This window comes from Callospermophilus lateralis, chromosome 15 (assembly GCF_048772815.1).
Source record: "Callospermophilus lateralis isolate mCalLat2 chromosome 15, mCalLat2.hap1, whole genome shotgun sequence".
In the NCBI taxonomy this organism is placed as follows: Eukaryota; Metazoa; Chordata; class Mammalia; order Rodentia; family Sciuridae; genus Callospermophilus; species Callospermophilus lateralis.
In genome coordinates, this window is record NC_135319.1 from 82,525,590 (window position 1) to 82,544,293 (window position 18,704).

General features: G+C 47.5%; 1 protein-coding gene across 1 annotated transcript; it reads right to left on the reverse strand.

Moving 5' to 3' along the window:
- Nucleotides 1-17,293: 17,293 nt before the first annotated feature.
- Nucleotides 17,294-18,406, reverse strand: Prlhr (prolactin releasing hormone receptor). The gene has a single exon (XM_076835176.1). The coding sequence runs from the start codon at nt 18,404-18,406 to the stop codon at nt 17,294-17,296; it is 1,113 nt and encodes a 370-aa protein (XP_076691291.1).
- Between the last annotated feature and the right edge of the window lie 298 nt (nt 18,407-18,704).

Sequence of the window (18,704 nt, forward strand, 5' to 3'; positions counted from 1 at the left end):
CCATCACTGTGCACGCCTATAATCCCAGCAGCTTAGGAGGCTAAGGCAAGAGGATCGTGAGTTCAAAGCCAGCCTCAGCAATGGTGAGGCACTGAGCAACTCAGTGAGACCCTGTCTCTAAATAAAACACAAAATAGGGCTGGGGATGTGGCTCAGTGGTCCAATGCCCCTGAGTTCAATCCCTGGTACGAAAAAAAAAAGAATTTATGTCATGCCTGCTCTGGGCTGGCCTTTGGATATCAGAGAGGAGACATCTCCCTCTCTGGGTTCTCCTTAGACACTTTCCATTACATCATATTGTATTCTCTGGGTCAGGGGCTCCTTGTGGTGGGGACTGTGTCCCTGGTGTAGCCGAGTGCTGTCTACTCAGTATTTCACAGGTCTTACAATGTTCCAGCCACAGTTGAAGGAACTGTGGGTACCCCCGACAGGAAGTGCAATGACATATAAACCATGTTCTTTTTCTTTTCCCCTCTGCAGGGTGGGGATCAAACCCAGGGACTCCTGTGTGCCAGGCAGGCAAGCACTCTACCACTGAGCCACATCCCCCATCCTAGTGCAGGTACATCAGAATACTTAGTTCCCTGTGGCCTTTTCTCTGGGGAAAAGTTCATCCCAGAAAAATACCACTCTGTGCCACAAGGTGGCGATCAAGGCTCACACAGTTTGGACAGGGATCTCTGGAGCTGAAGATGTTCTTGAGCATCAAAGTCCCAGGAGGGTTCGAGTTTGGTTTAGTTGTTTTGGTTTGGTTTTGTTCTGTTTTAATATCTGGAGGATACACAGCTCCGCTCACCCTCACAACCAAGTTTTTCTTCAAACCACATTCAGGCTTGGGGAAACCAGCCATCAGATAGAATTCCTGCACCCAGCTGAGTTCAGCTTTGGGAGGCCGTGAACTGTAGGTGGGGCTGACTGTGACTCTTTTCTGAGCCACCTGGCGGGCTGGGAACAATACTGCTGCCTCACTGGACTTGACCAACTGGGTCTGATCTGAGCTCCTCCATGACTTCTGTTGGAGGTAATGGGATCAAGAGATCCCTTTACAGTGGGGCTTGCTGTTGTAGCTGTCAGCCTGAGCTGCCCGGCAGCAGCCTGAGCACGTGGAGAGCACAGCACAGAGGAGGATGAGAGGAGAGGAGAGGCAGGGAAGCCTGAGGACCTCATTGGAGCCCCTGGATTCAGCAGTCACCCAATAATTTCCCTCTCGGCTTAAAGCTAGTTCAATTTGTTTTCCCTGTCTTGACCCTAAAAGAGTTCTATGAAAACATCTGGAGAAAAGTCCTTCTTTACCTGGAAGAGGTAAGTGCTTAGACTCTGGGGCCAACTGCTGGTGTTGGAGCCAGGGAGCCTAGGCAGCAGCTCCAGGAAACCCAAAGGTGGCCTCAAAGCTGTCCAGCATCTGGAATCCAGATGTTGTGCCAGGCACTGGACATCTCTGGGCTTTGAGAGACATTGGGAATAAGTAAGGTGGCCTCCAAGTTCTGGCTGTGTGGGACAAAGGGTGATGGTAATAACTGACCAGCATGGGTGTGCGCCAGACCCTGGCACGCATGCTCTGTGTGTGAGTTTTCAATCCAAATAGTCCTACACAGCAGGTGCATTGCCGTCCCGCCAACAGGTGAGGAAACTGGCTCTACAAAATGCTAAGACCCCTGGCCAAGGTCACTTGCTGATAAGAAGGGGAGGTTGAAGTGAGGAGCCCAAGCACATCTCCTCCTCAGAGCTGGGAGGAGACATGCTTGCCCAGCTACTGTCTCAGACACTCCCATACCCCCAGCCCCATACGGCCACCCAGGCCAGGACAGAGCTGGACCTAAGCATGAGTGGAAGCCCTGCTGGCATCTGTGGGCCGGCGGGTCCTCCTTGGGGGGCAGGAGTCACTGGGGTAAGTTGAACTTTGGAACTAGACCCAGGTCCAAATCCTGGCCATGTCACCGGCCAGCTGGGCCCTTAACCTCCTCCTAACCTCCTTGTCTGTAAAGCTGGGATGACAACAAATGCCCACTTCACATGGCCGCGGGTAAGGACTCCAAAAGGTCATACCCTTTCCCAGTGCCCATAAGTTCTCACTTTTAAAAGCTCATTATCGAAATTATCCATAATTATCGTTTTCTCTAAGAAAGGTGACAAAGAGACTATTAAAAAATTCTAAGCGGCTTTGTGAGTTTGAAAATGGACACAGCAGTAGAAAGGCAGCGATTTTGGGAAGCCCGTTAGAATCTCTAGGGGAGCATTTTACAAAATTCCCCTGCATGGGCGCCATCTCCGGCCCAATTTAACCAAAATCCTTGAGGGTAAGGTCAAGACATTGGTCTTTTTAAAAATTTCCCTCCAGTGACTAGTGTTCAACCAGGGTGCAGAGCCGCTTCTGGGGTGCACAAGGATCTGGTGGCCCGTCACCAGCTTTCTTCTCAAAATAGGAGGGAACAGTCTCTCCCAACAGTAAAATCAAGGCTGGGGCCTCATTCTGTCAGTTGAAATTTGCACAGGTTTGGACGGGTCTGTTCTCAGCCTTGGTGTTGCAATTAGCAGCTTCGCCTGGCTTTGGTGGCACGGTGACAGATGGACGAAACAAATATACTGAGAGATTAAATACCAAGATGTTATGCCAACAAAATCACCTTGCCCAGACCCGTTCCTTAGCAACTGCACTATTATTTCAGGTTTCCTTGCGAAGCTCCCAGTCGTTCACAACACTCCTTTTCTTTACAATGTGAAGCGGTTATTTATAACTTTATGAAAAGGAGAGAAGCAAGGAATGAAGCAAAAGAAACTTCCAACCACTCTTCACACACGGCACCAGGCCTGCCCCAGACCAACGGGAGCAACTTGGCGACATGGCCATCGGGGTACTTCTTTCACATTCCTACAGAAGTGGCTTCTCAGGCCCTCCCAGGGCTTCCCCACGCAGCCCTGCCTTTGATGGAGAGGCAGAGCTCATGTTTGCCAGTCCAACCTGAGGCTGCACGGGTAGTCATTGTTCAGGAGTCAGGCCCTGGACGCGAGAGCTCAGGACACAGAGTTCTTGGAGGGAAATCACTTTTATGCAGCAGCAACAGGCACAAGAGGGTAAATGACTGGTTATGGAAAGGGCGGGGAAACCTTTCTGAGCTGTTCAGCTGAGTTGCCAAAGACCCATCCTCTTCTTCAGTGGAGTTGCCCCTGGTGACCAGCTATGGCCAGAGCTTCCCTGAGCCTTCCCACTTGGCCAACTTGGTGTCCCCCGTCCCAGGTAGCAGAAGTCCCTGAAATCCAGGATCTAGACAGGGTCTTGGCTTCCTATCACCCTTGATCAGATCCACCCCTGCTCTTGACCTGCCTGATCATCTTTGTGGTTGGTCACTGTGGGCTTTGGGTCTCAAATGCTTTACTTCTCTGCCAGAAATCTTTATAAGATTTTTCTACGGCTTCTCTGGGCTTGAAGCCAAGAACACTAAAGAAGCTAACTTTATCCTTAAAAGTAGGAGTTCTTAACCAGGATTAAGAATTCAGGGGCTGGGGTTGTGGGTCAATGGCAGAGCACTTGCCTCGCACATGTGAGGCACTGGGTTCTATCCTCAGCACCACATAAAAATAAATAAACAAAATAAAGAATTCAGTGGCTTTGTGAACTGGAATCAGAAAATGCTTGACCTTTGTTTTTGACACCTCTAGCTACAACTTGATAGTTCCTTCAAATATGAGTGTAAGCAAAAAAGTAGCGTCATTAGTGAAACCAGAGACTCTGTCATAGATCATTTGACAGGACACTGCAACTGTGACAGATTCTCAAAATGTCATTTGTGCAGGTCATTTCTTCAGCATTACAGTTACCATTAGACCTCTTTTTATAAAGTAACACTCATATTGGGCTGGGGATGTGGCTCAAGCAGTAGCGCGCTCATGTGGCATGTGCGCGGCCCGGGTTCGATCCTTAGCACCATATACAAAAACGAAGATGTTGTGTCCGCCAAAAACTAAAAAATAAATATTAAAAAAAGAAACACTTATATTGACATATTCCAAAAATAGGCTTTTTATGTGCAAATAACTTTGTTTTGACATGATGGACAAAACATTATCTTGGAACTCCAGCTTCAAGGAAGATGGAGAAGATGATTTTGTCAATTCCTCTTGTTAGGTACAACTGAAAATCCATAAAATTATATTTAAAGAAAACATAAGACTACTTAAAAAAAAAAAGTAGCAGGAAGACAGACCAGACAGGGATCTCGGAACCCAGGGAACAACACAATAGTGAGCTCCCAGGTTTTCCTTTAACCTAGTAGCTCCCCAAACTGAAAAGACTGACAGCACAAAACACAATGAGTCATCAGCCAATCAGACAAAAGCCCTGCCAAAGGCCTGCTCTCTCCAGCCAAGCAAGGGAGCTCACCAGTGACTGCTCTGCTCTAGCCAAAGGTCTCAGTAAGACCATGAGGACACCCATCCTAGCAAAAGCCAAGTGGGAACCCAGACTTCTGGTATCACCGGTTACTGGTGACAAGTTCTGCTCCCCACATGTTGAAGTCTGAACATTAGAGAAGCACACTGAGGCAAGTATATAAAGCAGGGTTTATTTAAAAAGGGGTCACATAGCTGGTATCCCAAGAAGCGAGGTGTCCTGCCCTTTTTGTGTGTCCTAGGATTCCTTTGTTCTCCTGCTCTCCTCCACTTATCTCTCAAGGTGGGAAACAGGTGGGCTGAAGGGGGAAGGGCAGGATGCAGCAGCCCAGGACACATTAATTATCCACCTTATAGCTCCCTGTAGGGAGGGGAAAGTCCTGGAATAGGTTACCTTAGCAACAGGTTGGAGCAGGTTCTTGATGATGGTGGAGGAAGGAAGGACTCTGAAGGAATTAACATTTTAATCCCTCAGGGGACAGTCTCCAACTTCCCAGACTTGCTCAAAATTGGCCTCCTCGATCTGACCTGACTGGATTTACCTCTCTATACTGACTGCTGGTCTAATTCTGGCTTTACTTCCACACTCACAAGATACCACTGGGGCAGTGTCAGGGAGCCAGGGCTTTAATTCCAGCCAGAACCAATATATTACTAATTACATTAAATGTAAATGGCCTAATATAAAAGACCTTAGGTGAAGAGATTAAAGCATGTGGTGCCATGTCTAGTCGGGTCAGTCCATCATAACAAAATACCATAGACAGGGTAGTTTAAACAACAGTAATTTATTTCTCACAGTTGAAAGCCAAAAGTCCAAAATCAGGGTGCCAGCATGTTTAGGTTCTAGTATGGACACTTTTATTGGCTTACAGATGGTCACCTTCTCACTGTATCAGCAAGAATGGAAATAGAAAGCTCTGGAATCTCTTCCTTATCTTATGAGGGCCCTAATCCCATCTCAAGGTCTACACCCTCATGACCTCATCTGGACTCAATTACTTTCTAATTGCTCCTCCTAAGTAGCATCACACTGAGAGGTGGAGTTTTAACAGATGATTTAAGAGGGGACAAAACATTCAGTCCATAATGCCCAATTATAAATAAATGAATAAAATAAAGGTCCATCAACAACTAAAAAAATAAAAATAAAAGAGGAAAATTTCAACTTGAGGAAAAGATCTACAAAAAAGCTATAGCTAACACTAAGGAATGAGGCCCACACTCTCAGCATTGTACTCAGCATGGTGGAAGGACTATAGGTAGTGCAATAAGGAAACAAGAGGTTTTAAAAAAAAGGCATTCAAACCACAAAGGAAGGAAGAAAAAACTATCCCTATTCACAGATGATATGATTTTCTATGCAGAATATACCTACCAAAAAAAAAAAAATCAAAACTTCTAGAACAGAGTAACATAAAAGATAAGCAAAAATCAATTATATTTTTATATACAAACAATGAAAACAATTTAAAATTAAGCACCATTTACAACTGCTCAAAAAAATGAAGTATTCAGGTGTAAATCTGGCATTGTATGCTAAAAACTACTGATGAAAGAAATCAAAGAAGATCTAAAAAGAGATATACCATGGTCATGGTATACAAGGCTCAACATTTAAAAAAATCTGTCTTCTGCTTCCTTTCATACTAATCATATAGAAGGATAAAAAAGAAAATGTTGAATATATTTGCTTTGTCTTCTATAGAGGTGGGGAGGAAACCCTGAAACCCCAATGCTCCTCCCAGTTTTCCTGTGACACTAGGAGCAACCTGAAGACAAGCAGAGTCTCTTTACTTCATAGAACACTCAAAGCATGCTGAGCACCTTGAGGGGTCAGCCAGGTCTGCCTTCAGGGAAACCATGCTTTCCCCAGCCACTGCCAGAAGACAGGCCTCAGCTGTCAGCCTCCTTCAAGGACTGCTTCATCTGGAAAGAAAATGGCTTCCCCAAATGTCTTGTTCCTCCTAGGACAGCCTATATGCAAACACCTGGGGTGCTAGAGCTAAAGGCCCAACCCTTTGCCTCAGCTCAGGATAAATCTGAAGGATCATGTCAGCTTCAGAGTAATCTGTAGGATCAGCTGGGGCCTCTGTTGATCAAATCACCTCCTCCCTGCCCCCCATCCCTCCATAGGAGCTGCACTGAAGAGCACTTCCATTTATACATCCTGCAGGCTCATCTCCAGTCTGCTTCCTGTGCAACCCAGTCTGCAACCACTTGTGCCAAGAGATTTCCAAGAAAGCAGACACTGGCACAGAATCACTCCACTGCCACATGAACTCCTTCACTCGAAGTAGGTGATGCTCCCCCCCCCCCCCGCCCGCCGCAAAAAGAAAAAAAAAAAAAAAAAACAGCAGAAACCTGAGAGTAATTAGTTGGCAATTTAAATCCATATGTAAAAATCCATTTTTGTAGCCCCCAAATAAATAGAATAAACTCACTTAATAGTATAACCTGCACCTTGGCTTAATGACCTGGGGGTTAAGAGCTACTGGAATGGGGAAGACCCCTTGGAAAACTCTAAAATGGCCTCTCTGGCTAAAATAGGAAGTCAAACACAATCTTTAATCCCAAAAGGAACAACATAAAACTAAAAGACCAAAGGATGCTGAAGTGAGACAACTCACCAGCTCCATTTTATTTTCCTGTCTGGGACCTGCAAAATCTAGATGGATACTGGAAGATGGTATTAGAATACCACACACCAAAGCCGTGTTAATATCTTGAATATTAAATATTAATGTGGCCTCGGTGTGTGGTACACACCATTGATCAGGCAAATGTGTCTTTTCCCATCCCTACCAGAATAAGAGGATTAGAAAGCATTGGCATTTAAGGTATGTTAATAGCCTTGTCCCAGACCCTGCCGGCTCTCCTGCTCTCCAGCATAACAATCCAAAGAGGCCAACCTGGCTTAATTCCCTTTGCCACAGAAGGCAGAGAGCCTGATGTGGTCCCCTGACTCTGGAACCATGGAAAGAGAGCTAATTCTCCCAAGGAATGCTGGGGGGAGGGGTGGTGCTGAACAACCCCAACACCGGAATAACCAAATATGAATCCGGAATAACCCCCTTGCAACAAGAGTGTTGGACCCTTCCAAATCTTCACTCCCTCCCTCATGCATGTTCTGGACAAGAGCGGGATTCTCAGCAGCATGTGGTCTCTGCCATGGTAAGTCACAATTGCCTTGGGTCAGAGGACAGGTAAGGAAACCCAGACCACACCACAGACTATGGAATTCAGACAGGAAGACAGGAGTAGCCATCATCCAGACCCCAACACAGTCTGCCTTCTTTAAGATTCAAATGAAACCGGCCAGAATCAGGTCCACCAGATGTCCCCTCCCTGTCATTTTTAAGCTTGATGCAAGGAACACAGAGAGAGCAAAAGGAGGAGGCATTTGTTCATCCCGCAAAGCCGGAACCAGACCACTCCTGCATCAAGCCTGTGATTCTTGGGTGAGCTAACCCACCCTTTGGTGGGTTCCCATTAAACACACCACTACTACCCATCTCTTAAGGGCTATTGAAAAGGTAAAAAGAAATAAAAGTAAACTCCAAACAGTAACTCCGCACAGAGGGATGTTTTCGTCAGCTTTTTCACTGCTGTCACCAAAAGACCCGACAACAAATTTAGAGGAGGAAAAGTGTACCTGGGGGCTCAAGGTTTCAGGGGTTTCAGTCCATAGATTCCTCAGGGCTCAAGGTGAGGCAGGACATCGCGACAGAATGCGGCAGAGGGAAGCCGCTCACAAGGTGCTCAGGAAGCAGAGACTAAGCCTGGCTCACTGAATATATACCCCACCCCCACCCCCACCCACGTGCCCCACCTCCTCCAGCCACACCCTACGTGTCTTCAATTACTACTCAGTAGAGGATTAATTCATTGATTGGGTTAAGACTCATAACCCAATCATTTCACCTCCAAGCCCTCTCGCATTGTCTGACAGATAAGCTTTGGAGGGACACTTCACATCTAAATCATAACTAGGAAGCTCAACAAAGGTGAACTTCCCCTTCCTCTCCCCTTTCTTTTCTCCTCCTAGAATCCCACAGGCCAGTGCAGGGCTCCATCTTGGAGCCTGGGAATACATCAACATCCTTGCCATAAATAAGCTTCACCTGGGAACTTGAGCTGTTGTTACTGGAAAAGCTGTATGTGTCTGTGTGTTCAATGAAGCATTTTGAAAGAAATCCCATTAATCAGTGGATCTTTGCTATCCAGTTCTGTGCTGGTTATTCAAATCTTCTTTTTTTTTTTTTTCTTATCTGAAATAAGCCTGATCCTACAGAAACTTTTCAGTTTCCTACAGAAACTCAGTGACATGTTGCAGAGCTGGAGAAATCACATTTTTCCATGCCTTCTGTGTACTTTTATGTATTGATGGACTTTTAAACATAAGATTAATGATTTATGAAATCAGGGAGAAAAACAAAAGTGAAACCAAATCTTTGACATACATCCCTCTGTGCCCTAGAGTAAGCCTCGCACCTCTCTGGGACCCACTCACCTCATCTATTAAATTAAGGGATTAGTCTGGATGCTCTCTGGGGTCCTTCTGAGGATCTTGAAATCTACGTGCATTTCAGGGCCTCTTGCCCACAGGGATAGGGTGTTTGTTTTGCATTTGGACCAGCTGGCACACCTGCAGCCAGAATTCTGCAATGTGGGCAATGCCTGGCCTGGCCCAGAGTGACAGACTTCAGTCAAATACAGAAATCAGCCTTTTCTGTGAAGTGCAGGTTGCATCTGCCCCCTTAGGATCTGTTCATTAACTATGGGTTGTCAGGGATTTGGCCTGTCCACCCTGAGCCCAGTTTGGAGTTGATGAAGCACAGGATGAGCCACTGCTCCCAGAGCAAGTCTGTTGAGCCCAGGGAGAGAACAATGAGCACCCGCTGCAGAATGCTAAAGGACTCCAAACCAAGTCCCTCTTAACCAAAAGACCCATTGAGACGCAGGTCCTAACTACCTCAACAATAAGCATGAGAAATCGACGCTGGAGTACAGTCTTACCGTGACCTGTCTTTTCTTAGTCCAGGCAGCTGATTTCTATTCAGGCCTCAGCTGCGGCCCCAGAGTATCATTCCCTGCTGATTATCATAATGAGCACCTGAGTAGTAATGGGCTGCTAAATTGTTCGTGCACTTGTGTATTTTTGTGGGGCGTCCATTCAAGCACCCGAAGCATCTTCTCCCCTTCCATTCAAGTGGAAAATAACCAGCATGGAAGGCAGGAGAACACAGGCAATAAATGTTGGCAGGAAGGAAAGGAAAAGGGAAGAGACAGGAGAGGGGAGGGGAGGAGGGGAGAGGGAGGAAGGAAGTCCAACAACCCAGACCTCTCTCAGGTTGGCAGCCACCGAGGGCGAGGATTTGCTTGGGAAACCCCCTGTGGGTTTGGTTTGGTTTCAAAGACAGCCTTGTGCAAAGTATGCAAGAGACCAGCTGTCTGAGTACAAAGGACACTGGCAGACACGAAGCAACTGGACAACAACCGCTGTTTGGGAACAACGTGCTCTGGAGAGGTCGTATGGAGTGACCGGAAAAGCTAATGGGCTTTGGGGCAGCCTGCCTGACTTGATTCCCAGCTCTGCCTCCGAGTTACTGTAACAGAAAGCTCCGTCCCTGTCCCCAATGCAATCAATGCCAATTTAATAATGAGGACACCGTCTTGAGGAAAAGGATAAAGAAGATTTATTGCTTTGCTAGCAAAGGAGAAGCATACTCCTGTCCCCAAGTCTGTGGCTCTCTCAGACAGGAGGGACAGGGAGGGGTGGGGCTGGGTTGGTTTTAAAGTAACTTCAAGGGTTACATTCCAGGTGTGCTCTGGTAGGGAGCCCCAGGGCACCCTGATGGCAGGTGAGGATTCACTTGTTGATTTGGGAGATGTTCAGTTCCCAGACCCTCAGCAGGCATCTCTTCCTGTAGTGGGTGTGTTCCAGGGTGCAATAAAGCCCGAAGGTGTCAGGGGCCTGGCCTTAGCTAAGCAGTGCCCCTCCCTATGTCCACCCACCTTCGAAGCTGCCGGGTCCTTGCTTGCTCCCCACACAGACAAGGGCTCCGCCCTCTGGAAGCTCCGAATTTCTCCTGATAGTCAAGATGTCATTTCAACAGTGATCAAGGGACACCAAAGGAACTAAGGATCATTTCGAAGAAGGCTGCGACAGAACCTGCCAAGAGAAGCCAGGCGGCCTTCCCTGAAGTCTGCGCTACTGGAGGAACCATCCCTGCTGCATAGGGCAGGAGAAGGTCCCTTCCGACTGCCTGAGTCCCCGCTGTGAACATTCTCCCTGATGCCCGCCACTACGGCCAAGATCTCTGGATGAACAGCGGGTGCACATCACCTGGTCAGTAGGACCAGGAGCACTGTCTGGCGGGGTGCAGACCCCTTTGGCCGCTGGCCCCCCTATGCTCCCCCAGCCCACTCCAGCAGGACACACATGTTGCCAGGGGCTGGGGGCTGGGGCCAGGTGTCCTTGTGTATGGACCGAAGAGTGGGGACCAGAGGCAGAGGATGGAGAGGGAGTCAAGACCTGGGGGTATCCTGGGGGGTGCCAGTGTCCATGGCTCCAGGGACAGAGTGGCAGCAGGACACTGGGGGAGCACTGGGGACGAGGCTCCTGTCCTCACCCCACCCCGGAGCAGGAGGAAGATGCTTGAAGGGTAGGAGTAGATGGTAGCAGATGCGCACTTCACCCTAGAGAGCAGCAGGAGGTGCAGCAACACCCACGACTCTGTTTTGTTTGAGGGTGTACAGGGACAGGGTGGGTGGCTGGGGCAGTGGGGCAGTGTCCACCAGGGCATGCATTGGTGTTAAGTCTGGTGCTTTAGGCCACAACGAGGTCAGCCAAGGAAGTGTGCAGTCTTTGGAAGCGGCCAGACAGCCAAGAACTCATACAGCGACCTGCAGTGAGGACAGTAACAGCAAATGCGACAGCTGAGTCCCTAGGCAGTGGCAAGCAGTGGACACAGGATCACATCCCAGTAGGCCAGCGTCCAGGAGCACAGTTGGGCAGAGATGGGGTGCTGCTGCTCTGAGGATGAAAAGGAAGTTGCCCAGGACTCCCTCCACCATGCAGGAGCAAGCACTCCCCTTGGGTGGGGAGAAGGGTCCTAGCAGCTGTTTCGTAAGAACAAGTCTCTACTGGTCTTCCTTTCCTTCCCGCCCCAGACTTCCCCAGAAAACCCTTTTCTTCTATCTATAACATAATTACAGAACTTGGGGCACCAACTCTTTATTAATTTCTGGGAAACGGAGGATGTCACATTCTCCAGGAGCCAGCTCTCTCCCTTCTGGGGTGAATGGCCATAGTGAGGGCCTGGTTTGCTGGCACTGCGTGCAGGCCCCAAGAGAACTCCTGTCCTGCACCACACTCTTCTAGGCCTGTGATCCTCCTTAGCTGGGATCAGGGCACTTCCTTTACCATCAGACATGGGGCCCCAGGGCACCCAGATGGACCCAATTCCTGGCAGCTAAGTCAGGTGGAAGTTGTTGCATTCAGACCAGCTCATCTTGGTTAGGTGCAGCTGCATGGGAGTCTGACTGCTCATTATTAGTCCCTCTCTCAGCCTTGAGAAGACACCACAGAGAGAGAGAGAGAGAGAGCGCAATGTGGATGCACAGATGCCCCGAGCTTTGTGATTGTATTATATGTAGGAAAAAATGGGTTTGCTGGAGGAGCTGGAGGGGGCAGGAAATGGGAACAAATAGAGACCTTAGGGAAAATAAGGTCATCAATGGAGCTAACACACACTCCAGTCTTCTACCTGTGGCCAGCCCTGGGCTTTCTAAAATGAGGTCAATGTGCCCTCAGCATCTGCCCTGCAAAGGGCAGTGGCCTCAGGACTGTCATCTGTAGGAGCCTGTTTACAAGCACACTGGCTGTGGCCAGGCCACCACATCAGACTATCCTAGGGTACACTATGATGCAGTACTGTGCCTCTTACCCCAATGACTGGGCCAGCCTCCTAGAGGGAAGAACAAGGGTGACTAAGGTGTTCCAGGCTGGGGACAAATTCCAATACCTGACTTCTAACCCAGAGCTCAAGCTGAAGTCTTTATGTGGATTTTTATTTCCTGAGGGTCTGGGGCAGTGGTGACAGTATAGCTTTCCATGCGTCATTTGATGTCATTCCAGGAGGAGATGGGTTCTGGGACCAGGGGATTCAATCATCAGTAAGTCAAGAAGAGGATTTGTGAGAGTCCAGGGAGGGCGTGGAGGGCCTAAAAGTGGACAGTGTTTGTCCTGTGCTTTTTCTAGCTCTGGTTTCTTTATTCTAGCACCAAACATCAAAATGAAACACATTTGACCTTTTGTTGTTAGGCCCCTCTTGAGAGTTGCTCAGTGAGATTCATCAGTTTAAGGGTCCTATGGAGAGTCTGGGCAAACCTCTGTCCTCCACCTTGGCCTGGAGTTTGGCTGTGAAATGACTGTGTGAACCCCCAGACCCCACAGTGGGCAAGAGATGCGCATCCATATGGCCTGACTTCTGCAGTGGGATTAGCCAGGCCTTCTCTCCATTACTCACCTTAGAGAGGCCAAGCAGAAAACCAGTGCTTTAATCCTGTTGCCTCTCCTTCACTGGGACAGAAGAGGATTCAGAGGGGTGGTATTTTATAGATAATGTAGAAAGGTAGCAGGAAAAAAAGAGGAGAATAGAGGAATAAAGAATGAGAAGAAAGGAATCAAGTTGAAAGGCAGAGAATAATAATTCAAATCCTGTTAGAAGTACAAAAATTCTGTTATCAAACTAAGACTGGCTGCTTTCAAAAACTGTATGCGAAAGTCCAGTCTCTCAATAAATTGGGCCTGTAACTCCATTTCAATCCATATTTTGTATCTTTCCAACACTTTAACACTAGTTTATCTTGGCTTACAGGATAAATGGATCCCTTGAAAAGGTGTCCACAGATTCATTTTTAAGTGGTATTTTATATGTACCAGAAACTCTTGTTTATGACTCTGCCAAGAACATTTTGGAATCTTCTAGATCTTATTTGTCGACCTACACATTTGATGTTTTTAGAATTTATCAAGTTATATGTGGAAAATGGGTGACAAAGTGCTAACTTTTAAATAATGCTCCAGATTCATGATGGTATAGAAATTAAGCATGAAATTCTCCACTTTGATTTTGATGGACTGTGGATTTAGGCACATACAATCTTGTGCCATATATTAAAATGCTGGCATTACTCAGGTGGAGAACATGGGGTCACAGAAAACCCAAAATGAACAGTCATCTCTGATGTTACTTGGTTCTGACAAATCTAGATGGAAGAGTATATTTTCCTTGGCATGATTTATCCTTGCTTTGACCTTGGCCATCCTTAGGTTGTAGGTAACTGACTTGGCTTATTATCCCATGGTTGGAGACTGTGTCAGTGATTTAATATTTATTGAGCACGCACAACATGTCAAACATAGTACAAGAGCTTTCCATAGTGACTCAACAACATAAGCATCATAGGAAAGACATGAACACATGAAGGTAAATCTTTCAAGGACCTGCCTTGGGAAACAGAGGTGATTCTGAGGACCTGACCTTTAAATAATGCTTTATGGGGGATGGGCCTTGTGTTCACTCCAGGATCAAGCCACACTCCTGCCTGGGTCCCATTGAAGTAACTTCCTTGCCCCGAATTTGAAAGACTCAATGTTCAGACATGCAAACCACAGGACAGAGGTGGTAGACTTAGCCTTCCTGATATAATAAATATGAAAATGAGCTGCTTCCATAAGAGATCAGCCTGAAAATTCATAAGAACAAAAACTCAGGAAGGTTACATCAATGGAATATTGTTACATCTCTTGCAGTTCTTTCTCCAGGTAACTGTTGCCAACACATATTGAAACACTCCTCTGAGATTTAGTGAGATAAATCTATTGATTGACTGCCAAAACTGAGACCTGGGGACAAGGCTTGCAAAGAGGATTACAGAGCCTCTATCAGCCTTGGGCATGGCTGCTGCCAAGTCCCAGGCTGGATCAGTGCCCAAATTTGCTCCTGTTTGACTCCCTGCAGGAACAGCTTGGGTACACATATTAGGTGCTTAGATTAATCAAAATAAATTACAAAATACCATTTTCTACCTACAGTCCTATACGGGTTTCTCCGTAACTCATCTCTGAGAATTTTTTTAAATTAAATTAGTCTCAAATAGATGTCACATGTGGTAACAATTAATTGCTATTCAGTTACCAATTTTCATAATTTGTAAAGATGTTTATAAACCCAGCATGATTCTCCCACCTCTTTGAGCTCTCCATAAATTCTGTACAAATGTCAAAAACTTTACATTGTAGACATGACAGAAATGGGTGGCAGCTTCTCTAATGATTAATGGTGACTCCTTCTCACAGTTAATATAGACTCAAATTAAGCTAATCGGGGAACATTTTAATTTTTTAACACCCTGACAATGAGAACTTGGAAGAATTTATGGCATATAACTTTAAAGTGCAATTAACCTGAAGTTGATGTTTTTTCCAAACTGATAAAACTCACAAAGTAGTGCCTCACACAGAATTATGTGAGAACTAGTGAATGAATACCTGTATATTCAAGCAAAAGGATTTCTTTTTTTTTTTAGAGAGAGCGAGAGAGAAATTTATATATATATATATATATATATATATATATATATATATATATATATATATATATATATTTTAGTTCTCGGCGGACACAACATCTTTGTTTGTATGTGGTGCTGAGGATCGAACCCAGGCCGCACGCATGCCAGGCGAGCGCACTACCACTTGAGCCACATCCCCAGCCCAAGATTTCTTTCTGTGTAATAAATCAGGTGTTGTCTGAAGATTGTATGACATGCAACTTGCTGTCAAATCCTTAACACCTTTGGCAGTTACAACTGAATCTTCATTTGGATGTTTCTGAGGCTCATTAGAAAAGAGGGGAATTCTTAAACTGCTTAATATTGGATGCACATCAAAATTACTTCAAGTGCTATAGAAAATGCAGATGCCCAGACATCATCTCGAGTCAATTAGACTCTCTAGGGGTAGGACTTAGGCATTGATGTTTTTTTATGAAGGCTCCTAGGTAATACTAGGAGTACCCAGGGCTGAGAAACAGTGATTTAAACCATACAAGAAAGAGACATTGCAGGTGATGCACACCTGTAATCCCAGTGATTCAGGAGACTGAGACAGGAGGATCACAAGTTGAAGGCCAGTCTCAGAAACTTCCTGGGATGCCTGGGAGATAAGCTCATTTGGGGCAGGGGACACGAGGCTGTGACAATATGCTATGGCAGTGGGCTGCATTATTAGAGCACAGATTCTTTGTCCTCCAATACTTGGACAAGGCTAAGTGGCTTGGTGACATTGCCAGAGGTAACTTCTACCTCCCCTCTTAAACTGCCTAGTTCTTTCTTCAGAGCCAGCTCTTCCCTGCCCTTTCCTGTGCAGTGAAGAGGCCAACCCTGTAGCTACTAAAGACTCTTCTGGCTGCTTGGCCCAATCACACATGTGTCCTCTCCCATCATGGTTGACATTGATCTCAGGATTTAATACTTGTCATCCCAATACCAACCTTTCTCTCCTTGCCTTTCAGAGCACTTCAGCAAGTGAATGAACTCATTTCTGGGAGTTAGAGAACCAAGAGGAGGGGAAGCATTGACTGAGTGGCTGTAGACACTAGTTCGTGCCTCACATACCACAGCTGGGTATTGAGTATCATTTCCCAAGGCTCCTGCTCTCACTGCCCCAATTGCTGTTCTAACATTCATTATGGAGACCCTTGTCTCAGGGCACTTGTCCTCCTCAACTCTCAGGAGATTAACATGATAATTATCAGCCTGCTACCATGCCCAACAGTCTTCACCTGTTCCCTTAACCCTGGAAGTAATTAGTGAACTGTTGGATCTGTGCATCTTATGGACAGCAGCGTATTTTCCTGTGCTGTCCTTAAGGAAACTTCTCCCAGTCCTTCTATTCAGGGTTGATATGTTCCAAGTGTCTCTAAGGAGCAGGTGCTGAGCAGTCAGACGACAGCTGCTGATGTGTTGCAATTGAGCAATTAGAGAATGCAGGAGAATTGCTGTGGCATACAGTTTACATTGAGTGTTCAGAACACCAATAAAATATTTGAGTGCCTGCCTTGTGGCAAACATTGGGTGTGCACACACACACACACATGCACAATGCCTAGTCCTTGTGTCCTTTAGTTATATGTCCTCTTAAATGAACTGGACCTTTTTCTCTTTAGCTATCTATTCATTGACTAATCCATCTCATCATTTTAAAATAGTAGTTGAGGAGTAATAACAAAGGACAACAAAATCAAGACTTTTTGAAAGGCAGTTTGTAAGTGGTTTTGTACTATAAACTCAAGTGGTTTTAAAACTAAAATCCTTTTGTGCCTAATGGTCTTATTCAGGAAATGCTGAAATCCTAAGTAAAGAGTTGTAAAACATATTCACCTGAAATCCTGGAGTCAAGGGTTCAAGTTGCTGTAAGAATTCCAGGCATTATCTCAGCTGAGTCCTTTTAAAAAGGCAAGCTGAAAACCTCTGCCAACCCCAATAGGCCATTTGGAATCCCACCCACTGAGGTTGTTCCTTCATCACCACGGAGCAAGAGGAAGAGAAAGCAGGGATGAAAACCATGGTTCTAAAACGTTTTCTGACCCCAGAGAAAGGTCTGTTTGTCTTTCCAGGACATAAGGAAGAAATAATAAATCCTCTTCCCTGGCTTCCTACTCCGCAAAGCCCACTTAACATTTTAAAAGACACAAGAACAAGACAGGACGCTAGACAAACAGTCTGGGTTGGAGATTTTTCCCTTGTGTTGGCTTAGCTCAGGAAATAAGGTCTCCAGTCCAACCTTGGAGGCCAGAGAACCTGGAACTCTCCAGACCAGACCTGGCACAGGGCATCAGATGATCACGCTGACGGTCATGGTCTGGCCGTGGGGTGCGATCTTGCGGGGCCAGGTGAGCAACAGCTTGCGCAGCTCCTCGCGGAAGCTGTCGTGCAGCCAGGCGTAGATGAAGGGGTTGTAGCAAGCAGAGCTCATGGCCAGCCAGTGGCAGAGCAGCTGCACCAGCCCAAAGGCATAGGGGTCGATGGCTTGCGGGTCAAGGTCCCGCATCAGGTTGAAGACATGCAGCGGCAGCCAGCACACGGCGAACACCACCACGACCATCACCAGCAAGCAGAAAGTGCGGCGACGCCGCGCACGGTCCCAGTCCGCCTGGCTCTGGGTCACGCAGCCCGGCACCACGCGGTTCCGAAGCTTCACGGACACCCGGACATAAGACAGGAGGATGACCAGCAGGGGGAGCAGGTAGGTGACAAGCAGCAGCCCCCAGGCGTAGAGCTGGCGCTGGCGCTCCTGGGAGCCCCAGAACTCCTCGCAGAGGCGCACATCGTGTGGCTTGAGCTCGACGTGGTAGGTGTGCACGGCGGCGGGCAGCGCCAGCACCGCGGACAGCGCCCAGATAGCCAGCACCGCATAGGCGCTGAGGCGCAGCGAGATGCGCCGGCGCAGCGGGTGCACCAGCACGACGTAACGGTCCACTGCTATGGTGGTGAGTGTGAACACCGACACGTAGACGGTGACCGGCTGCAGGAAAAAGACCAGGTGACACAGACCGCCGCCGAACACCCAGCCGCGTGGCTCGAAGGCGTAGGCCAGCGTGAGCGGCACGCAGGCGGCACACATGAGCACGTCTGACAGGGCCAGGTTGCCGATGAGGAAGTTGGTCACGTTGTGCAGCCGGCGCACTCGCGCAATCACCAGCACCAGCAGGCAATTGCCCACCAGCCCCACGACCACCACGACGCTGTAGAGCAGCACAATCAGCCCCTTCAGCTGATGCACAAGCTGCAGGCTTTGGAATGGCGTGATGGCCGGCGCACCGGGGCCTGCTGCTGACCCGTTGCCCGGCGAGGCCTCTGTGCTCTGGTTAGCTGGAGTTGTGGCTGCTGCCGGCAGCCCAGAAAACAAGTCAGGGACCCTGGGGTTTCGAGCAGGTAGTGAGGTCATGGCCACCTGTCCGAAGATAATTGAAGTCCGTCACGTTCTGTTCTCCATCCGCCCCTTCTACATCAATCGCGCCCGCCCCTCACCACCCAAGTCCTCCCCTTGGAATAACTGGTCACACAACAACCCCAAAAATCAATAAAAATTGCAGTCCTTCCTCCTGTGTGAAATAATCCAAGCATGGTTAGACATGCACGGTTACTTAAACTACTCCTACTTCATTTATAGCCTTTCAGGTCTACGCAGTCCAGACCCAGGAGCGGGGTCCTACCTGCGAGTGGGCTTGGCGGATGGGAAAGCG

Bases quoted from the DNA above. Each gene is read 5' to 3' on its own strand.
- Prlhr (XM_076835176.1), bottom strand. From the start codon at position 18,406: ATGACCTCACTACCTGCTCGAAACCCCAGGGTCCCTGACTTGTTTTCT.